Source organism: Kryptolebias marmoratus, linkage group LG13, assembly GCF_001649575.2.
Source record: "Kryptolebias marmoratus isolate JLee-2015 linkage group LG13, ASM164957v2, whole genome shotgun sequence".
Taxonomy (NCBI): domain Eukaryota; kingdom Metazoa; phylum Chordata; class Actinopteri; order Cyprinodontiformes; family Rivulidae; genus Kryptolebias; species Kryptolebias marmoratus.
Genome location: NC_051442.1, coordinates 15,084,651 through 15,108,826, shown reverse-complemented (window position 1 = coordinate 15,108,826; position 24,176 = coordinate 15,084,651). Strand labels below are relative to the sequence as shown.

At 41.4% G+C, this 24,176-nt stretch overlaps 1 protein-coding gene across 3 annotated transcripts in view; it reads left to right on the top strand.

Annotated features, from left to right (window-relative positions):
• Window positions 1-398: 398 nt before the first annotated feature.
• LOC108248274 (neuronal tyrosine-phosphorylated phosphoinositide-3-kinase adapter 1) overlaps window positions 399-24,176 on the top strand; it is a 33,300-nt gene continuing 9,522 nt past the window's right edge. Inside the window, exons 1-2 of one of the 3 annotated variants that reach the window (XM_017436942.3) lie at window positions 399-1,034; window positions 21,591-21,832. In XM_017436942.3, the coding sequence (XP_017292431.1) occupies window positions 21,645-21,832 (188 nt within the window). In that variant the 5' untranslated portion in view covers window positions 399-1,034; window positions 21,591-21,644. Of the gene's footprint in view, window positions 1,035-9,175; window positions 9,625-20,805; window positions 20,958-21,590; window positions 21,833-24,176 lie in introns of those variants that run through there. The other 2 variants (XM_025010775.2, XM_025010777.2) reach the window with 2 other exon arrangements.

Here is a 24,176-nt window from a genome sequence, read left to right as displayed (position 1 = left end):
AATGTGCAGTCTAAGTGTGGTTACCATGGTGACCATAATGAGCGTCAATATTCCTTTTAATCCTGGTTCTCTTGTACTGTACTTCTTGTACAGTTTATGCATGAAAATAAGCGTTTTTTTCCCCCATTGTCTTAACTCAGATTATTACAATGTTTATGTTGAATTTTGGGCCATTTTTTTCAGAAATGTTTAATATTTATAGACATGAAGAAGAAGAAGAAAAAGGTTCTTTAACAAGGCTTGTGTTAATGAATGTGACAGTGGTTTTTCTTTTGGTCCTGCTCTGAGCCTCAGCTGGACTCAGCGCCCTCCGGAGCTTATATATTTATTTATTTTCTCCCCTCCTCACCGAAAAAAAAAAAAAAAACAACCACTCGTCTGCTCTCAGGAAGTAGCCTGCTGGATGAATATTAATATGGATGCAAATGCACGCTGAGGAGGATGCTCCGCGCCAACGCAGCGCGCTGATGTCTGCGCATTTCCCCCCCCCTGTTTTTTTTTTTAAATATAATTTTTTGTTGGTCTGTTTTGACATTTTACAGCATTTAATTTGTTTTGTTGTTTTTTCCCCCACCCTCTCGCGCTCCTGTGAGGACCTGGCAGCAGCATGGCTCGGATCCTGAGGTGGTGTTTGCTGTTTGTGACGCCGTGCTGAGCAGCAGCATCATGGGCTCCTCTCAGACCCCCGCCGCCGCGCCTCGGTAGTAAGAAAAAAATAAAAAAAAATAAAAAAAACAAGAAACGAAGCTCCAGCTTGCTGTTTATCCTGAAAATGGGAGAGCCTTCGCGTCAAGGAAAAGGCGTCAGTCCCATGATGCGCGTCTGAACATCGGATTTTTCATCCTCGCGTCAACTGACACATCTTGGATTTTTCCTCTCCCTCCCTCCCTCCCCCCGCCGAGACAGCTGTGTCATCAACAACCGGCGTGGTTTTGTTGTTGTCTGATTTTTTCTTTTTTTTTTTTTTTTTACGAGTCTGGGTTGTCGCCTCGTTCTACACCTCTGCGCCAACCACAGGAGATCCGGTGGCCAAGGTATGTACCCCGTTCCGTGGCGGACCCGCGTGTTTTGCTCCATAAATCACGACGCGAGCCGCTCGCATCATCTAACCCACATCGGGCGGCTGTCAGCGGCCGAAACGCGCCCTCTAATTAGCGGAGAGGAGGGTCCGGAGAGAGAGGGGCTCGGGATATCAATAACAGTGACAACAGCGATGGCGCTTTCGCTTTCAGTCGCGCGGAGGCAAGCTGGTCCAACCTTGAGGACTCGCAGCTCTCATGTTGGCAGATAAAAAAGACGCGGAGGAGAAGAAGGAGAAGGAGAAGAAGAGGATCGAGGCGCAGCGTGTGGTTGGTCGTGACGAGCTCTTATTAATATTTCAGCCAAAAACAAACCATCATCAGCTGACTGGAGATGCAGGCACGCGCACTGGCGTTTCTTTATTTCTAATGACAAAAGCAGCAACAGCCTCAGCAATAATCATGATGATAATAGAAATATTCATCATCATAGTAGTAATAATAACAACTGCGCAGCCATGATGGAACACATCTGCATGAATACGAGCAGGCGTGAGTGCGTAAGTACGGCGGGGTTAAGTGTGTGTGAGTGTGAGTGTATATGGGCGGTATTTCTGCGATTGTGAAAATATGGGTGACGTGGTGTGTGTGTGTATGAGTGTGTATAAGTGCGTGCGTGTCTGGTGAGGATGTGTTGGCGCGCGTCTCTGGGCAGGTGTCTGGACCCCCCTGGTGGGATTTTCTTTATCGGGATCGTCTCCTGCTTAAAGTGGAGGGGTGCGTGGAGGTGTGTGGAGGGGGGGTGATTAGTGCTCAATAAAGTGCCGCAGTACCCCCCACCTCAGACCTTTCACAACAAACGTGGAATTATAGGCGAGTCAGCAGCGGTTTACCCCCCACACACACACACACACACACGTTTTCACGGGCGTGACAGTCACTCAGAATAAAAAAAAGCGCACCTCCTCACGCCCTGCCACTAAAACATCACTAACACTCGTTATTGAGCCACCATTATAAGGAAAATAACATTTATTGCAGTTATTTTATAAGAACCCATACACAGGGTTTTGTTTCATTTCAGAATGATCAGGGAAAACCTGCAGCTTTGGAGAAAAATGGTCCCTCCATGCTGCATGCAGCCTACAGTATTGTATTTTGACGTCTGTAGGCAGTCATGTGACTGTCTGCCACAGAATAAATAGGGATTTAAAAGAGCACTGCAGTGCTTGCAAGAAAACATCCAGTTTGAATGTCACCATAGGGTTTTCCCCCCCTCCTCCTCCTCCCTGAATGGCTGTGCTGGAAATGAAGAATAAAACAAACAAACCTCACTTGACCTTGACCAAAATCTGTTCCTACACATGGCTTTGAATCTTTCGCTCGGGTTCTGTTTCCGTGTGCAGTTTGGTTACAGAGCAGGGACGGGCATGAGCAGCTGTGAATTTGGGGTCATTGAGTCCATGCAGGCACACTGTGCAGTGTGTCTTCAGTGCAGGAGGAGGAGGAGGAGGACGAGGAGGAGGAGGACGAGGAGGAGTGGGGGGGGGACAGAGAAACTGAGGCTGGCACCACCTGTCATTGCTTGTTGTGCTCACCTGGTGATTCTAAAATCCAGCCGTGAGATGGGATTAAATCTGGAAACAGTTGCAGCTCCTGTCATTTAGGGAGTAGCCTCTGAAATGCATAAAACACTCGTGAAATGAAAGGCCTGGTCTTTGAAGGAACGCACATCACCTGCAGCCTTTAATGCAGGAGTTTTAATCATCAGTTTCTGCTGAGAAGTGTTACAGCTGTTTTTGGTCAAACCTTGAAACGATGCTAGGCGAGATCTCGGCATATATCGCAATATCTTGTGCGGTGTGTTAGCGCTCAGAGTATGTGTTGTAAATGACTCTCAGGTACTACCACGCCGAATCTTAGCTCAATATCTGTATAACTGGCTGAGCTATAGCCGTGTTTGTGTTTTCTAAGGTCAGTTAGCCGTGGCGGCCATCTTGAATTCGATTGACTCCAGAATTTAATCTGTTGTTTAGTTCGATCCAATGATTACTTTCTAGAAGTTTAAATAAAATCCATCTATTGATTCATGAGGTATTTTGCTAACAGACAAACCAGGTTGGATCCAGTAGTTAATGGCAAAGTTTTGAGCAATATGTCATGTTATGTGTAGTGCTCAGAGCAAGAGTTGTGAATGACTCTCAGCTACTGACACACCAAACTTTAACACAGTATCTGTAAAATCAACTGAGTTTTAGACATTTTTGCGTATTGAAGGTCAGTTTGCTATGGCGGCCATCTTGAATTGGGTTGATTCTAATAGTTAATCACTTGTAGTTGTAGTTGTGCAGTTGTACTTTCTGAAAGTTTCATCAAAATCCACGCAGTGGTTCATGAGATATTTTGCTAACAGACAAACAGAGTTGACACCAATAGTTTTAGGTAAAATTAAAAACAAAGAACTTGCACATTCAGTCAGCACTTAGAGTGTGTGTTAAGGATGACTCCCAGCAACTACCACACCAAAATTTAGCTCAATATCTGTAAAACCGACTGAGTTGTAGCTATTTTGTGTTTGCTAAGTTGGATTAGCTGTGGCAGCCATCTTGAATCAAGTCAACCTTAAATGTGAAACAGTTATGGATGATAATCTAATGATTACTTTTTTGCATGTTTTAATAAAATCCGTCAAGCGGTTCAAGAGATATTTTGCTAACACACACAGAGATGCGCAGACAGAGGTAAAAACATTATCACCCACCTTTCAGTGGAAACACACAGGGTGGCTGTGAAAATATCAAGCAACAGTTGACTCGTAGATGCGAGACAGATTTGCTTCTGACATTTTAAGCCCCTTTCTCTAGTCGAGCAGACACTCATGTCTGGATGAGCATTAGAGGATTTTTTTTTTTCCTTCCTGCAAACAGATTGTTTTCTTGGAGTTTGAGCGTCAGCAGGGCATTAGGTCAGTAGGAGCGATGCAGACGTCTGCTGCTGGTCAGCGGTGTTTCAGAGACTCCACAGCTGCAGCGGCGATCAGCTGCTTATATGTGAGCTGTCGTTTCACTTTCATAGGGGAGAGAACACATGCTGCTCCCATCTGTGGTCTCACCATCTTGGATCTCTGCTGAAGACGTGTGGTGGCACCAGGAAATGATAAAGGACGGGTGCTTCTCCTGCAGCACTTTGGAACCACTGGAGGCAGTCGCAAACGCAAGTTGAAATTAAAGGCCTAGCAATCCTTGAAGGAATGCATATCGCCCACCACCTTTTATGGCAGACTTTAGACTAAAATCATTTCCTGTTGAGCAGAGATGTAACAGTATGCGCAACCTCATGCATCATTATAATATCTAGCATGATCTGTTAGTGCTTGGGTGTGTGTCGTGAATGACCCTCAGTTACTACCACGCCAAATTTGAGCTTAATTCACAGAGCTATGATTGCTTTGCTGTGGCAGCCATCTTGAATCGAATTGTCAAACACACAGTCCTGTGCAAAAACATCATTGCTCCGCCTTCACCGTCGACGGCGGGCGACGATAATACCAGGCTGGTCTTTTTAGGTTTGTTAATATTTGATGGCCGTTTGTGTTGGGGATTGTTGGATTAAATCTGCGTCGCTCTCCTCTGCTCTTAGCGCCGCCGTGATTGAACACCAGTACGCTGCAGCTGAGAGGATTAGTTGATTAATTGATTTGATGATTGTCAGAGAAATAATCTGGAGCAATTTCGATAATGGGATCTTTGTTTCGGCCATTTTCGAGGAAAATTTGTGAAACAGCGCTGCACTTTCTCTTGTCTCACCGCACCAAACGAGGAGATTTCCTTTTGTGGCTTTTAGAACAAGAGCTAAACATTCAGAGACAAAGAGAAGACAATTTGCAGAGCTGTTTTAGAAATTTGAGTTGTAGCCATTTTCTTGTTGGCTAAGGCCGATTAGCTGTGACAGCCACTTTTAATTGGGTTGACTCTAAAGGTTAATCAGTTGTAGATGTACATCCAATGATTACTTTGTGAGAGTTTCATTAAAATTTGTGCTGTAGTTCAGAAGATATTTTGCTAACAGACGAACAGAGCCTGACTCTCACAGTTGATGCCAAAGTTTGAAGCACAAATGTTGTGCAACATGTAGAGCTCAGACTATGTGTTGTTAATGACTCTAAGCTACTACCACACCAGATTTTAGCTCAGTATCTGTTCAATTAACCAGGTTAGACACATTTTTGTGTTTGCTAAGGTTCATCAGCTGCAATAGCCATCTTGAATAAGGTTGACTCCAACAGCTAATCAGTTATAGATGTACATCAAGTGATTACTTTCTGCAAGTTTCAGTAAAATCTGTGCTCCGCTTCACAAGATATTTTGCTAACAGACAAACAAAGCCGATGCAAACAGTTAATGCAAAGTTTGAGCAAAGAAGCTGTGCACTGTGGAGCACTTGGATTGTGTGTTTTAACTTACTCTCAGCTACAACCACACCAGACTTTAGCTCCATATCTATAAAATTGACTGTGTTATAGCTCATTTTGTGTTTTGTCAGGTCAGTCGGCTGTGGCGGCCATCTTGAATTGGATTGGCACCAAAAGTTAATCAGTTGTAGTTATTAAATGAATTATTTCTGAGAGTTTCATTAAAATCTGTCCACTGTCTCAAGAGATACTTTGCTAACAGACAGGGACACAAACATGCACATGCGAAAGAAAGAGAAATAAACCTAACTTAGATTTTAATTTTAAAAAAATATATGGTCACAATATTCCTTTGTAAAATCTAAAAAACTTGAGAAACTTTTCAGCTTTTTTTATGATGATCCAAAGTTTGAGTCATTTAGAAAAAAAACCCAAACCATTTAAAATCATAGCTTATTTTGTATTTGCAACATTTTATAAGCAAAACTAAAAACCCTTTCCTACTTTAACAAGTTTGGGTGATCGTCTCGTTGCAGTAATTCTATAATTAGCTGATTTTAACGACCCACAGGATGGACAGGTGGGTCAGGGAGTCATGTGACCCCTCTGACCCTGTGACCCTTTTAGTGTAATTGGCCCTTAAAAGCCTGAATCCATATTCAGAAGTAAAGAAGCTTTTTTTAAATAAGATGTGGAATATCTTTAAGAAAAAAAAAAGAAAAAAAGTTTAATTTCTAATAAAGCGAATGAACCTTTGACCTGGATGTCTGAGAATTGACACCAAAGTGAGACAATAAACATCACTGCTGACTGATTACTGAGCAAAACCTTTGGTCAATCAGTTTCCTACTAGATAACGAAGAAATACAACATTATATTCAGTTTATCTATTTTCTTAAATCATCGTTTTGGAGACTAACTAGTGGGGAGTATTTGAGATCGTTACACAATAAAATAAATTTGACCTACGTCAAGATTAAGCTGCTGCTAGACAAACAATTTGGGGAGTGAAAAAATAAAGTTTAACTATAATAAATGTAAAAAAGGCTTATGTAGCTTAATTGTTTCAGCCCTTTATCAGGTTTATTTTCTTCACACATTATGAGATTTATCATGTATTTATATTTAAAAAAATAATAGCATTCCTTAAAGGAATGCATATTGTCCGCTAAAGTCTTAAACACATATCATGAGGTCAGTTAGCACTCTGAGTAAGCCTTTAGCATCATTCTCAGCTACTACCAAACCAAATTTCAGCCCTGAATCTGTAAAACTAACTTGTATTTTCTACTCACATTTTAAAGCATACATATCTATGAAAGATAAAGTTTTACTTAGTTTCCAATTTTGTGTCTTTTTGTGTTTGTCGTCGTGCTATTCTTGAAAATAAATTAATCTCACAGGCATCAATTTGTATCATAAATCTCAGTTTTTATTAGCTTTATTACCATCAAACTCACATTTTCCAGATTAGAACGACTTTTTCATTAAGTAGAATCAATCACAGTGTTCATTATAAATTGGTGTAAACGTAAAGGTTCTCTCCAGTGGCGTCTTGATTAAAGGGCATGCCATTTACAAACCATGTCCTGGGTACAAATCCTGCCTCAGATGTTGGTAGCTGCTCTCCTACTTTGTCTCCTGTCTCTGCTGCCTCCTTCCTCATACAGTACAACCCCCATTTCTGAAAGAGTTGGGACGTTGTGTAAAATTTGAAGAAAGACAGGATGTAATGATTTGCAAGTTTCATAAAACCCGCATTTTATTCACAGTGGAACACAGTAAACACGTTAAATGTTTAAACCAAAAAATGTTACTATTTTTAGGGAAAAAAGTAAATTTAGAATTTTGCGGATGCAACACATATCAGCATTAATAACAGTCTGGAAACATCTAGAAGCTGAGTTTTTGGAGGAATGTTGTCCCATCCTTGTCTAATGGAGGATTCTGGCTGTTCTGGGTTGTCTTCTTTTTCATGATGCATCAAATGTTTTTAATCAGTGAGAGGTCTGGACTGCAGGCAGGTCAGTTCAGCACCTGGACTCTTCTATGAAGCCCTGCTGCTGTGATGCACCTCCATACCACCAGAGAGGCAGGCTTTTGAGCTGCGTGCTGATAACAGACATGATGGTCCCTCTCCTCTTTAGTATGGAGTCCATGATTTCCAAAAAATAATTTTAAATTTTGATCCATCTGACCACAGACCAGTTTTCCATTTTGCCTCAGTCCATTTGAAATTAGCTTTGGTCCAGAGAAGATGGCAGTGTTTCTGGATGGTGTTCACATCTGGCTTCTTCTTTGCATGATAGAGCTTTAACCTTCATCTGTAGATGGCACGGTGAACTGTGATTACAGACAATGATCTGTGGAAGTGTGCAGTGATGTCCAGAACAGAATCAGAGCTGATTTTAATGCTGTGCTGCCTGAAGATCACGGCGTCCAATATTGACTTTCAGACTTGTCTGTGAAGTTTCTCCAGATTCTGGAAAACTTTTGTTGATATTATGAACTGTAGATGATGGGATATTCAAAGTTTTCCTGTGAGGAACATGTTCCACTGTGAATAAAATATGGATTTATGAGATTTGCAGATTATTAAGTTCTGTTACATTTGACACAACAGCCCAGCTTTTTCACAATTAGGGCTGTACGTTGTTCGTCTCAACAGCCCAACTCTACATTCTAACCTTCCTCACAGACGTCATTAAAACATTTTTTTGTCTCGTAGCTTCTATTTGTTTTGTTGCGTTTGATGCTCTCGGTTTATGTATAGAATGGAAAATCTTAGCCAATTTAAATGGTCAAACAGCCCTTGCATCAAAGCGAGGGAAGATGAGGAGGAGGAGGAAGAGGAGTTCTGCTTTACAAATAACCACTTACTCCTCGTGCTTCATCTGGGAGCTCCGTCTGTAGCCACATTACGAGTTGTTCTTTCTCCCCGAGTGCTCCTGCTATTAAAAGCTCAAACATGTCTGTCTCATGTCTGAGACTGACATGACTTGAATGCATACGGCCAAATTAACCAATAACATTTTAAATGAAACGCTTCTCTTTCCTGCACTGTAAGCATCTTACAGCACCCAGTTTGCGCTGCAGTGTGCAGTCAAGGGTAATGATGTGTGCTAATGATTTCCTCGAGGCGACTCATCGTTGTTCATTTTTCCTCTGTTTTCTTCTCATTAAACCTTTCAAAGTCATTTGCATGGTGCGACGCAAAATAAATAAAGTTTGGCACCAACCGTTACTCCTCTCTTGTTGGTCTGGATCCATGTGGATCACCAGCTGCTTCGGCTATCTTCGCTGGATTTTTTTCATACAGCTAACGCACAGGTTATCCATGGAAAACAGTGACATTTATTATCGCCAGCCACAAAAATGAAGGCGATAATGTTTTTTAATGTCTGTGTGTTTGTTTGTCTGTCCCGTTAGCAAAAAATCTCCTGAACCACTGGACAGATCTTAATGTTATCAACTGGTTAACTTTTGGAGTCATTCCATTTTAAGATGGCTTCCAGAGCTAAACAACTTTAGCAGAGACAAAAATCACTATAATTCTGTCAAATTTACAGACATTGAGCTCATGTTTGATGTGGTAGTAGCTGAGAGTCATCCTCAACACGTACTTCAAGCCTTAATATCATTAATACCATGAGATCTCACAATACTGCATAAGGTAGAGCACAAGATCATTTGCAAGGTTTAAAAAAGGGTTTTAAAAAAGGTGGTGGACGATGTTCTTTCCTTCAATGAATGCTAGGCTTTTAACTATATACATATACAGGGGTTAGACAATGAAACTGAAACACCTGTCATTTTAGTGTGGGAGGTTTCATGGTTAAATTGGACCAGCCTGGTGGCCAATCTTCATTAATTGCACATTGCACCAGTAAGAGCAGAGTGTGAAGGTTCAATCAGCAGGGTAAGAGCACAGTTTGGCTCAAAATATTGCAATGAACACAACATTATGGGTGACATAGTAGTTCAAAAGAGGACAAATTGTTGGTGCACGTCTTGCTGGCGCATCTGTGACCAAGACAGCAAGTCTTTGTGATGTATCAAGAGCCACGGTGTCCAGGGTAATGTCAGCAAACCACCAAGAAGGACGAACTACATCCAACAGGATTAACTGTGGACGGAAGAGGAAGCTGTCTGAAAGGGATGTTCCAGGTGTTTCAGTTTCATTGTCTAACCCATGTATGTATTTATATATATATATATATATATATATATATATATATATATATATATATATATATATGTTTTTTTCTGATTTGTTTGTAGAAGACTTAAGCAAAGTCATTTTGTTCCATTATATTAAAACAGTAAATTATTTTTTAAAATTTCTTCTTTAGAAATGCAAAACAATGCCCACGCTCATTAACTAAAATTATGCTAAAACCTCCAAAAGACCTTGAATATCCTTCAAACAAAATCACAAGGAGGCAGCGGCGTCTTCCTTGCAGCCACCTTAAGAAATACGTCCCTCAAACCTCGCTGAATACGTCGCTGAGACCGAAGTGTCTCACGGAGGTAATTTATTGTCTGCCACGTCGCCATAGGTCAAAGTAAACCAGCAAAAACTCAAGTCAACAGGAACCCGTGTGAAACAGGCGCTTCAGAAATGCAAATCAGAATTGTAGTATATCCTAAGTGTGCTTTGTAAATGTCAGAACAATCTTCCATCGTTCCAAAAGGAATCCCACATGCTCGGCTACATGTCAGCAAAATGAACTCCCGACTCATTGATTTTGCGCAAGTGTATTTGAGGTTGAAAAGCATAGTTTTCTGCTATGTGGTGCAACGCTCATCATAATGTATTCAAGAACGGCATGTTTTAAAAGATCATTGTAGCTTTTTTTTCTCCTGTTCAACAACATTTAAATATTTGAAAAGTAAAGTTGAAAATGTAGCAAAAATATCATTTTCTATGCTTGTTTTGCTTAATATTGTTGCATAAAGAACTGATAAATAATCAGAACTAGCAAATTTCTAAAGAAACTTTGAAGGGTGCCGAATTTAATTTAATTTCAACATTCATCAACTGCCTTACAGGAACCTTAAAGACAGGCAGACAGGAATCACAGACTAAAAAGTAACCCTCAAGCAAACAGCAGCTGTGCGAACACTGTAAGAGTTTAAGAGAAAACTGTAAGTCCAGTAGCAGAGAGAGACACGCTGGGTGGAAGAAAACAAACATTGTTTGTTTTGATGTTTAATTTGTGTACTAAAAAAAGTTGTGGGAAGAAGAAGAGTTTGAAAAATTTTGGAAAGTTTAGACGGCTCACGTCACGTCACACTGTAGGTTGATTATTCTGTGGTCTCCCAAATCATAAAACTTAAACTGCTTTTTTATTTTAAAAAAAGTTTTAAATATCAAAATGCAAGTTCAGTCATGTAAAATCCAACTTTCTGTGAGTTGTTTAAACTTTAAATGATTTTTCTACTGAGACGTATGTCTGAGCTGTAGAACTTCAAGGAGGGCTGGAGTCTTTCACCAAAACCACATTTTAGAGGGATTTTCTTTCTTTCTTTTTTGACAATAACTTGTATATTTTACTGCTACCAAAAGGCTTTGCTCACTATTCCCATTCAAATCAAACATTTTACTGTATGTCTTGTATGTTTTTTTTTACATGAATGAAAAATAGTCACAGAAACAGATAAATAACCTAATAGTAATAAGGGTTTTTATTGCTCTTGCATTGCTCCCCTTAGTTATAATTGTGTCAGAGTCAGAGACATTTTTTCTTCTGCTGTGTGTCCAATCCAGCCATTATTGTAAAGTGGAAGTAAATACCACCAGGATGGCACTTTGATGTATGTAATCTGCTCCCACCTGCCATTCACCCCGTTAGTGTCTTTTTTTTTATTTCATTGCTGTCAGCTCACCGAACAGCAGGAATGACAAGAAAAGGAATTGCACAAGTGAGACCTTAAGCTCTAAACCTATCAGTCACGCATGTCGGGGCAACAAACCCGCACCTTTTCACGTCTTCCCCTACATCTCAGCTTAAACCCTGAAAAAAAAGAAGCTCTTTGAGACATTTGCCTTGATTGTCAGATGCTTTGAGAAGTGATTTTATCCACATGTCAGCACTCCGATGGCTCTAAACGTGCCCCCCTGTCCTTTACGTTTTCTCGTTCGTGTTTCGGAAACAAATATTTCCAAACGGCGATATCAGCGTGTTGGTGAAGAGCGCCAGTGGGTGCACAGAACCGGGCCAGAAGAGAGATGAGTAAGTGGGAGATCTGTGTGTGGGCATGTGTGTGCGCCTATCCTGCACAACCCACGCAGTGACTCGCTTATCGGGGGATTATTGAGCATGAGGAGTAGGTTGATTCAAAAGTTGGACAACCACTTGTGACCTACCTGGCTCCGCTAATCACACCAACGCTGCTGCTGCTGCTGCTTTGTCTGTCAATCAAAAGAAAGAAAGAAGGACAAAAAGAAAGAAAGAAAATCAGCTTGTCAAGTGCACCTGCAGGGTTATTTGAATTATACCAGCTTAGCTTTTACGGATCGCTTTGGTGGTTCTGTGGGTGTGCTGTTGTTTTCGCCTGTGTCTGTGTGTGCATGTGCTTTTCCCTGTCTGTTAGCAAAATATCTCATGAACCACTGGGCAGATTTTAATGACAGTTTCGGAAAGTAATTTATCGAATGTACAACTGTAATTGGTTAACTTTTGGAGCCAACACAAATCAAAATGGCTCCTACAGCCAACTGACCACAGAAAACAAAAGAATGCCAAAGACTCAGTCAGTGTTACAGATATTGAGCTAAAAATTGTTGTGGTAGTAGCTGAGAGTCATCCCCAGCAAATATGCGAGTGCCAGTAGATTGCACAGAACATTATTTTCAAGGTTTGACCAAAATTTCTATAATTCCGTTATTTCTCTCATCGTAAGTTGATCTTAGAGTAAAACTGTTGTTTGTGATATGCATTCCTTCAAGGAATGCTAATTTGATCTTTGTTGTCTTCTGGAAACAAATCAGAGTTTATCTTAGTCTTAATTTTTCCTTTTACAGCACATATCACTGATTATATCCCCATAAATGTGGTTATCCAACACCCGTTGTTCTTTATTTTGCTTGTGCCGCTAAGGGAAGATGTGAGTCGAGACCATGATGAGATGCTGTAAGGCAAATCATACGCTGAGCGTGCGCCGATGTTCATCTGATCCCTGTTTTGCTTCGGGCTGTTGGACTTTGTTTAATTGTTGCTGAATAGTTTATGAGGTTTGTCATGTTGTGGCAGGGACGGCGTGCACAGCTACAGGATGTTATGCTTCTTATAGGTGTCAAGGCACCATCAGTTTTATCTGATAAAATTTAAAAGACATATGTTTAAAGTAAGACTTTAAAGGAAACAAAAAAGCTTTGAAGGAGGCAGGAAAGACTGCAGGGTAATCCACTTCTTAAAATAAACATTCAGATCTTGGTCAGGGGAAGGATGCTGGCTCAGTGAAGCGTGTGCAGCTGCAGAGTGGAGCTCTTTTTGTGCACAAATGTAAGCATTAAGGAGTTTTCAGTCTTTTCCCTCCAGCGCCATTTATTACCTCGCGGTCGGGGCTTCAGCAGCCGGATGACAGCAGCAAACAAAACATAGAGCCCGTCGTTCTGAATCATGTGAGCTCTCTGTTTGTTGGTCCTCTCAAAGGGACCACTGGCTGTCTTGCGCTCCGTCGACAGTGTGCATGCTGACCATGTGGTTTTGTGCTGGGTTTACTGACCTTGTTTGGGTTCTCATTCCCCCCCAATTAAAGTCTGCCAGTATCGCCCCTCCTTCACGTGACGTCGTCTTCTTTAAGATCTTATAAATCTCCAGGCTGCTTAGTGCTCATGTATGCTAAGCGCAGTAGGTCACCTTGGTTCCTGCAGATTCCAGCAGAAGATGAAGAAGGTGAAGGGCACGCCAAGGTGGGAAACGAAGCTCGGGAGGTCACTGACGTTGCTGCCTTTTCGACCAGACAGAAAGATCACAGCTCCATCATTTTCATTTTACAGATTCTTTTTTCCCCACTTCTATATTGCCCACCACCAAAGACAAGAGACGATAATGTTTTTGCCCTTATCCGTGTGCTTGTTTGCATGTCTGTACCTTGAGCAAAACATGTCATGAAGCACTGGAAGGATTTTAGTGAAACTTGCCTCTACAACTCAATCATATTCAAGGCAGCCGCTACAGCTAATTGACATGAGCTACTCCCAAAATGCCTGTAACTCAGTCAGTTTTACAGGTATTGAGCTCAAATTTGGTGTGGTAGTAGCTGAGAGTCATCCTCATGATAACCGCACTTTTTGCGAAGTCTCACAATTTTGTATGACATGGTGCAGCTTTGTCCCTTCTCAGCATCAAATGATTTCAGTTGTAAACCCTGCCACGCATGGGAGGCGGGTGATATGCATTCCTCCAAATAAATGCTAGGCCTTTTTGGTTTAATTATAGTGTTTTTCCCACTTAATTTCACTCTTATTCCTAGCTAGATATTCCCACTAGCTCCAGCCCTTCACAATATGTACTATTCATGATCCACACCTTGTACAGGTGTTCACTTGTGCACGCACTCACACACACACACTCAGTTGAAACACCACGTGCGCAGTTAAGACAAACACTGAGCGCCTCTGAAACATTGTTGTGGTTCAGTCAGGTCTGTGTCCTGGCTGCACGGGGCACACAGGAGCAGGAAAAGCTTTTTGTAGGATATTTTTGGCAGCAGTGCATGAAAGATTTAGCGGCCACTCAATTTGTACAACGCTGAGGAGGAGAAGCAAGGCCCGTGTATATTTAACTGAGTGGGTCCTCCTTTTGTTTGGCGTCTTGTTGAACAATGAAGAAAGCATTTTATGTATTTTTTTCTGCCATATTTTCCAAAGAAAACATTAAAATCATAATAGGAAAAACATCAAAACAAAAATGTTCATAAATGACACATTTCTCTTATGTCTCTGCTTGTGTTGGCCTGGAATGATGCAGCCCCCTCCTCTTATTATCCATTTTCATCAGACACTGAACAACACAGGACTGGAAAGATTTCAGCTCAAAGAAAATGAAAAATGCTTTAGCAGAAAAACGCCCTGTAACCCGAGGTGATATTATGAGTATTTTGTTTTGCAGTGCACCGTAACAGATTCATAGTGCCTCAGTTTAGTTTTTTAACCTTTGACACACGTTGAGGCTTATATTTATTGCTGTGAAATGAAATTATATAAATTAAATGGAAGGCCTAGGATTCCTGGAAGGAATAGATATCTTCCACCAAACTTTTAAACTTGAGATCATCTTATAATGAGAAATGGATAGAGTTATAGCCGTTTCGGTCGAACTCTGAGTAGCTGACCTGCACATAAAATCAGCAAATCCAGGCCTGAGGAAACGTCCAGTTTATACAATACAGTCATGCCTGTCAGAGAACTGCTATATTCTTTCATTTATATTGTAAATTTTTCATATGATAAACAAATTTAAGCTGTAATCTAAGCTTTTGACGTGAGACCGTCTTGCTGTTCACATGTGTTCAAAGTGGACAAACGGTCCACATCAGAGCAGTTTGTGGTCAAGCTGCATGTGATGGAGCATAAATTATCCCACAGACCAAATGTTTAGAGCAGCATTTCCCTTTTGCCTGCTGAGCTTCTGTAAACAGAAACTGTGAGAAATCTGCCCGTTAATATTTCGAAAGCTTGTTTTTTCTTTTATTTCTACTTAGAAAAGTAAACGTTAAGTTTGGGAAAGTTACCTTCGTGCCGCACCGTTGCACTCAGTTTGCCTGATGAGGATTTTGTTCTGCTGAAAAATTCTAATGCAGAAAATTCAGTTTAAATGACTTAAACGGAAAAAAATAAGAGCAACCTTTTTTTTTTTTGTCTAATCCATCTTCAGTCGTAACTTAAATTATGCAGATTCTCTTCAGGAGTCTGCCGCCACATTTAGCTTCATTATTCAACACGCTCAATAAACTGATGATATCTAACCATCAGAGGATCGGGAGGGTGGATTCTCTTTTCTTTGGTCGTACTCATTCTGTTTTTATCCTTAAATCTTGCACTTTTACTGTTTCTGCGTTTCTTCATTGGCTGCCACAAAGGCATAAACAAATAAAGTAATAGGTTAAATCTTTTTGAAGTAGATTTCTGTGAGAAGGTATATGAAATACCTTTAGGCAAATAACATCTTACCTGTTGTGGACTGCTTTTTTGAACAACCTAATTTTTGGAGAGTATATTCGGACATGAGCACAGTTCGACTGACATTGAACACACTCCCTATGATGAAAGCCTTCCTCGCCTTTTTAGAAAAAGCATCTGTCCTGCAGTGTTGACTTTTAAACAATAGACTTGGTCCAAATGTGGGACACCATCTCAGTTTCTGGGACGAGTAACAATGGCTATAAAGTTGTGTCGCAGTCCCACTCAAAGGGGGACACCTAACAGCAAGGAGGGATAGAGGACAGGAAGGACAAAAACAAACAAACAAACAAACAAACAAACAAAAAAAGCACCAGGTTAGGAATGCCAGCATATTGATCATCCTCTGTTGCAACATATCATATTGCCACAGTGCATTTCAGAAGTAGTTTCCTTCTATTACAGTGCAGCCTGGGATAAAAACCTACAAGCTGATATTTGAAATTATTTCTAATAGTAGAGGATACCTTTTGTATCCATAGATGCTAGTTTACTTTGTTGCAAAATGTAAAGTTTACCCTAAATAAAAACCATTTATTCTCTCTGACTCATTCTTCACATTTAGACAACATTGAAGTCAGTTTGATGAAGTCAAACTAAACAAAGCAAATGTCTGGAGCCTGACTGATGTGTTCACAAACACGTCTGTAAAAATCAGCCATAACATTATGAACACTAACAGGTCATTAGAAAGAGCTATATAAATCAACCTTTTATTTAAGGTTTAGTCTTTTAATCTTATTTTATATTTGTGATTCTAAAATCAAGAATGATGTCTCGTGAGCTGTAATAAAATCCATGAAAGCATCTAATAAGAACAAATAAGAAAACTTTTGTTTCTGACCATCCAGCATGGGTTGAAGTTTATGAGGGTCCTGAAACAGCTGAAGATTTTTGATCGTGCTGATGAAAACTTTGTTGCAGTATCAGCAAACAGCAAAGATCCTTTTTAAGTGTCAGGTGCCTACACACCCTCACCTTGCTGCTAGTACCAGGTTGGATCCCCTTTTGTTCAGAACCGCCCTAATTCTTGGTGGCATCAATTCAACAAGGTATTGGAAACATTCCTCAGAGATATTGGTTGCATGACGCATGACGCGCATCATTCCAACACATCCCACAGGTGCTTGATGGGACTGAGATGTGGTCACTGTGGAGGCCAGGGGAGTTTAGTGAATCAAGATCCATCGGACAATGTTTTTCCAATCTCTTATTGTCCGACTTTGGTGAGCCTGTGCGAACTGTAGCTTCGGTTTCCTGTTTTTAGCTGACAGGTGTGGCGCTCGATGTGGCCATCTGCTTCAAGGTTGTTGTGCGCTCAGAGATGGTTCTGCAGACCTTGGTTGGTTCTACTGTTGCTTTTTCATGTCAGCTCGAACCTGTCTGCCCATTCTCCTCTGTCCTCTGACATTAACAAGCTGCCGCTCACTGGATATTTTCTCTTTTTTGGACTATTCTCTTAAAACGCTAGCGATGGTTGTGCAGGAAAATCCCAGAGGATCAGCAGTTTCTGAAATACTGAGACCAGCCTGTCTGGCACCAACAACCAGGCCACACTCAAATTCACTTAAATCCCCTTTCTTCCCCATTCTGATGCCTGGTTTGAACTTCACTTAGTTGTCTTCATCACGCCTACATGCCTAAAGGCACCGAGTTGCTGCCATGTGATTGGCTGATTAGCTATTTGTGTTAACAAGCAGTTGAAGAGGTGGAACTAATAAACTGGCCGGTGAGTGTATATTTCACTGCAGTTCTCTCTGTCTGTGAATAAATGCCGCTCTAACACCTCCACCTGCTGAATGCTGCCATGTTTCATTCCTCTGTCCACATTTGCAGCCGAGCTGGTATCAGAGATTTACCTGACTTTTTAAATAATACGCTGAGACGTCAGAAAGCGTTCAGAGGAGGTGCCATATTATTCATTCGAGTCAGATTTTCCTGCATGTTTAGGAAGCGGTTCGTGTACCGTCTGGAGGCACAGTGATGGAAACAGATGTTTTTTCGGAGCTCGGGAGGCATTGATCAGCTCCAAAAGGAGCCTGAAGTGGAGTTGAACCTGGGGATCATCCCGTATGGTGAGGCTGACATCCTGCTTTGTGCATATTTAGCGGCTGAGGAAGAGATGCAAGCTGAAAGTGTTGCTAGGAGACCACACACAGCGACTAGTGTGAGCGGCTTGATTTCACCTCCCTCCCTCCCTCCATCCCCTCCCTTTCTTCTAGTCTGACTGCCTTTCAGTGTTTCTCCATCCTCTCTTCCTACTTCCCTCCATTTCCTTTCACTCCCATATTCCCGGTCCAGATATTCGCCTCCATCTGATTATATTTGTCTTCTTCCCTGGTCTGTCTCACTCTCTGTTGGCTTTCTCCAATTTTCACCCCCCCGCCCCCCTTTCACCTCCGTCTCTTTTCTGCCTCTCTCCTGCTCTCTGACTGTGTGTGTGTCTTCAAGCTGCTAATTCTTCTCCCGTCCCTGCGCCCCTCTTCTTCTTCTTCGCTCTTCGTCTCCCCTTGATTGTTTGTTTCTCTGAACGAAGTGCAGCCCTGTGACTGACAGGTCGAGATGCTGAACAGAAACCACAGGGCGGTCTGCGAGGGACCAGACAACCTCAGCACACCGTTTTTCTTTCCAAACTCTCCTTTCATCAATCATTAAATAATTCAAACGTTATTAGATACAAACTTCTTTGGAGAGGACAGGCTGCGCAGAAGAAGAAGGGAAGGACGTTAGTACAAGATGTTCTGTTCTCTCTGCCTTTTAAATCTAATTGCTCTACTTGCAAAAAAAAAAGCTGAAAGACCTTGTTAATGCACAAAAACGCTGGTATTTATTTCACTATTTCAGACTTGATTTTTTTGTTGATGTCTGCAAAATACAAAGAGATTATAAGCCAATTATTATCACCTGCTGCCTGAAGGGAGAAGACAGACAATAATGGTTCTGCTTGTGTCTGTGTGCGAGTGTTTGTCTGTTAGCAAAATAACTTGTGAACCACTGGAGCGATTTTGATGGAACTTTCAGAAAGTTATCACTGGGTATACATGGACAGCTGATTAATGTGTGGAGACAATCCAGTTCAAAATGGCTGCTACAGCCATCTGACCTTCAAAAAGACAAAAATGCCTATAATTCAGTCAGTTTTTTATGTATTGAGCTAAAATTTGATGTAGTAGCTGAGAATCATCTCCAACACATACTCCGAGTGTGAAATCTTGCAAAATAGCATGGGATTGCGCCTAACAATATTTTCAAGGTTTGAGCGAATAACTGTTGTTTCTCCAAATCAGATGATCTTAGTTTAAAACTGGTATGGACGGCCGTGGGCGATGCCTCTAATTTTGACTATATTTTCCCCCTGTCGTTGATGTGTCCCTGCACTCAGCAGCGCTACTGTCCCACTCACAGCGAGGTGCCACAGCAGCTGTGGTGTCGGCTGCAGGGCAGAGGTCTGCAGCCCAGAGCCGTCTCATGGGGTTAAATTCACCAGCACTGATAGACGGAGGGATTTCAGACGGCTGATTTGTAATTATCTTCTGTCTATTATCTTCAGTAAAGCACATTCAGATCTGTTGCCGTGCAGTTGCGATGATGTCTTCGCACCCCGTGTGCACGTGTGTGTTTAGCATGTAGGGTGGGCTCGACGTAGGGGTGTGTGATGTGTTTGCTTATGTTCGTGAATGAGTAGTCTGCAGTGTTGCATGCAGATCGAGCGACATGAATCATGGCTCCATCTGGTCCTAATGAGGAACTCGAGCGACTCCTGACCCTGCAGATGCTCCTCCAAATTAAAGGCCTAGCATTCTTTGAAGGAATGCATATCGCCCACTGTCTTTTATGTCAGTTTTAAATTCGGACCGTTCTACGTTGAGAAATGACAGAGTTATAGCCGTTTTGGCCAAACCCTGATAATAACATTATACACGATCTCATGTGATATCTTGTGTGATCGGTTGTGAATAACTGGGTTTTCATAGGACCAGCTTGTCTGCAGATGAAGGATGTACATCTTCTGGCTCAATCTGACTGGGTAATTGTGACACCAGCCCACAGGACATAATGCAACAATTGTAGGGCGGCCTGCTCAGCTGGCAGATCCCAGAAACCAGAATCAAAGCAACACTTAACAAAAGCCCAACCTCCAGCCGCAGCTCCCTAACCTAATTAACATGGAGTCGGCGAGCATGGCAGCAGCAGCGGGCGAGGTTGTGGTCAGGGCTGTGGGGTACAAGAATAGCAGAAGCCACGCTGACACACTGGATGACACACTGGGCCACGACAAAAGAATCACATGCAGCTCCAGAGATCAGCCCGCTGCCCGGCCCACACGACAGCGCCTGCTGCTCCCACTGTTTCGTTCCTGTCCTATCTTTGGGGATCTTGTGTGAGTGGTAAATACGGTGTGATGTCGGGGGTAAATGTGGCTTAAATAGTTCTGAAGACCTACAGAAGGCAAAAGTAAAGCGCTGTTGGTTTAAAATTAAAGACGTTTGCTTTCTAAATCATCGCAGACGTAATTTAAAGCTGCCAAAATTTGATTTGAATATTGTCTTTAATGCTTAGATGGGATTTTAAAATGGGAAGTATCAAATTTCTTGTACTTCTTTGACTTTATCTGTGTGTTCCTGTGTCAGTCTGTTAGCAAAATATCTCATGAACCAATGGACAAATTTTAATGAAATTTGCAGAGCGTAACCACCGGATGTACATCTAAAACTGATTAGCCTTTTGAGCTAACTCTTTTCAAGACGGCTGCCATAGACAACTGACAATGAGAAACACAAAAATGTCTGTGACTCTGTCAATTTTACAAATACTAAGCTGAAATTTAGCATGGTAGTTGCTGGTTCTGGTCCCCATTATATATTTTGAGCATAAACAGACTTCACAAGATCTTTGTTTGAAATTTTGATATGAACTATTTGCAGTCAATCTGTCTGGCTGTTAGCAAAATATCTTGTGGACTACTGAATGGATTTTAATGAAACTTTCAGGAAATAATTATTAGATGTACATCTACATTTGATTAACTTTTGGAGCCAGCCCAATTCAAGATATCTGTCAAAACCAACTCACTTTAGGGAACAGAAAAATGGAGAAAATTCTGTAACTTTTATTGATATTTTGCTAAAAACACTTTTTTCCTTCAAGGAATGCCAGACCTTTAATTGGCCTCCACTTTTTTATTTGTTGTTCTGCCTCATGTGAGAAAGGAAATTTGGTGTATTACGTGTTCTAACGACGACTGTCACACTTAGGCTTCCACATTAGGTAACAGAGTCCGATTCGCGCTCCAAAAAATGCTGCACAACCCAACAAGCTGATGCCATAACAACCCGAGGTAATACTCCAGAGTCGTCTGCCAGAACACATTCAAACCGTTTCTATTCGCGATGGAAAAACACCGGCATCGTGCATCAGCTGACAGCTGCGCTTTTCTTAACCAACTGTGCTGCACATTCTCCGACGTGAATGCACGGTTAGGGCTCGCTGATATCTGCCCCACAACAAGCCTGACTTTTCGTGGGGTGAGCACGAACGGGAAGCTGTGCGTGCGCTACATATGACAAACCACATTACTGTCTGCTTAGCGGGACGGGCTTAGATAGGCCATCCCGGGGCCTGCAGCCAAACGTGCTCTGCAGCTGAGTTACCATGCTTACTCAAATATTCATAACTGGATAATGAAAGTATAAATACATGAAGGGGTCGGGGTAAACAAAACAACAACTTTCATCATCACACATCACTGTGCCCTAGCTGTGATGGCTTCCAGCTGGAGCAATGTCAGGGTGGTTCAATACGAGCAGCCTGAACTGTAACTTTTGCCAGCAAATTGTCTACATTTGGGCTTCATAAGGTGTTTCCACATCACACACTAAATCTGTCAGTCTTGTCAAGCGGGGAAGTTGTTAAGCGTGTTTTTCTCAATGATTCATGTGCTCAAACGCTGCTCTTGTTTCTTCTTGTTTAGCGGAGAGCTGCCTGTGGCAAACACCTCGGCTTCTCCAGAGTCTTCTCCTGTACCATGAGCTCTGGCTCTGCCCAGGATGTGGCAGTCGAGCATTTCCTGCGTGACATAGAGAGGCGAAGCAAGCGGCTACACTGCGCTGTGATAGGCTGCGAGGAGGCGAGATCCCGCAGCGACATGAACCTGCTATACCGCAAGAGCCGTTTGGACTGGAGGCAGAGAGACCAAGAGGGAGGTAAAAAGAGGTGAGTGGATCAGCTCACGGGAGCGCCGCATATATGGGATTACAGCAGGGCTCAGTTTGGCGGCGGCATAAACCTCTTAGGCGGCTAGTGTGAAAGAGTTTAATTTCCAAATCTTAATTCCAAGCACAGTTCATGAAGTCAAAGGGGTTTGACTAAAAAGCCTCATATGAATAGCAGCAGTTCACGCTAAGGTTAATGTGTTCGTTTAATGAGGTGAGCTACAGTACGAGGCAAAACTGGGCCAAACCTACTGAAAACACACCGATGATGATTTGCTGTACATGTGAGTTTGTCTTTGAGTTGCACATGTCAGGTGTAATGAGACCACTTTTGTTTATGAAGTAGGTGAGAAGTGACCAAGCGACTCAAAAAATAACCTTACATGTGGAACATGTCTAAAAAACTAGATAAGAGTAACAAATCTTACACCCTATCATGCAACACTTTTGAAATGGATTTTCTTCCGTTTCAAGTATTTTCAGATGTTAATTTTTTTCTTTATTGCAGAATACAAATATGTATTTGACCTCAGCCTGCCATCTTTGGCTTCGTTGTATTATTAAGTTGCTATTTGTTATGGTGCAGGTTGTGTTCAGAGCTCTAATTTCCTCCACCGTTGTCATTCTGTTAGCTGTTTGTTTATGAGGAAAGCTGCTGTTGGGAATCCAAAACAAGTTCTCCCAAGAGGATAATAAAGTACAGTGTATAGTATCAAACTGTTTGATAAGGCATGGTACAAGTGGAAAGTAGTCTTGAATTTTAAGCCACAAAACTTAGTGCTGGTTTTGTAAACAGTTATTTTCAAAATAGGATGATATTTGGCCTTTTATTATTATTATTATTATTATTATTATTATTATTATTATTATTATTATTATTATTATTATTATTATTATTATTATTATTTTACTGTACTGCACCATTACCTTTTATTTTTGGTAGTTTGTCAGCACACACACACACAGAAAAACTGGATATTGAACACAGACTAACTGTTAGTTTTGTAAACAGTTTAAAAAATAGTATGAGGCTTTCAAAAAATAAAATTTTACATTGCATTAAACTATTGTGTCATATCGTAATATGTAGTATCATGTTGTTTCATATCATAATTTGTCATATTGTTTCTTATCATATCCTATTGTGTCACATCTATCTTATTATTTTATAGCACAACATATTTCGTATTATATCGTATTGTATTGTACTGCATCATATTGTTTTGTATCGTGCCATCAGCTCCAATTTCTGGGATTCCAGCACAAGTGAGAAGTAATTCTAAATATGTAACCACAACACAGACTAAGTGTTGGTTTTGTCAGCAATTTTAAACACAAACATGGATGTCTGTTTTTATATACCTTAAATATTTTTGCAATTTGCTTTGAGTCAAGCACCATCCAATGACATGGTAACAAAGACACAACCCTGAAAACTAACAAGCTCAGCCAAGCACCCAACAGAGAGCGTTGACAACATACTGTCATCACACTCCAATCAGTTTGCACATGACAGTATTGTTTTGGAAAGGGTGCACATTACAGTGGATGAGTGCATCTTGTTCATCTGAGCATCAGAGAGGAGCTGTACCGTTCAAATGTGAGTCACCCACACTTCACCAAACTCCGCACTCTGTGTCTGCTCTTTGTGGAGGAGAGGGAGAACATCAAAGATGACTATTCGGTTTGTTTGGAAGTCCCATCAAGTTGTCCCTGACTCACAGCGTTGATTGGAGGTCCTCGTGTTAGCGGCACAGATCAACATCATGGTTTGATCAAACCAGTCAGAGGGAGAGTAGGACACGCTGTCGAAGTGGGCCAGAGCAGCAGAGGTGGGATGCAGGACGTGACTGGCGATGATTAAAACCGGGGTAGGATCAGGGATAAAACCAAGCAGAGACCAAAGGTTTTGGACGCCTTATGGGTTTTTGGCATCAAATGGACCAGTCTAAAAGGCAGACAGGAGTCGCGGCGAGTTTAAGAAATCTTAATATAAAGCAGAGACGACCGTGGAGCTACAGAGCGGTTATAAGGTGAGTTCTAGTATGAGTTATAAAAATAGAAGTGTTTTCTTATGGTGCTAATGCAGGCAGACAGACTGTTCCCAGTAGAGAGAACTGGTGGGAGAAAAACCTTCCTATCAGCCGAGGCTTTATTAATTCCAGCAGAGAATTATGATACAAGAGTGGTACATGTGCCTCATGTGATGTATGCTGAAATTTACTTTAAAGAAATGCAGAGGTGAATGAAAGGCAAACATAAATATGCATATTTAATGTGTACAATCAGACCCAAGTATGAGAGGTATTTGTGTTTCAAATATTAACATGTTCATGGCTCAGACA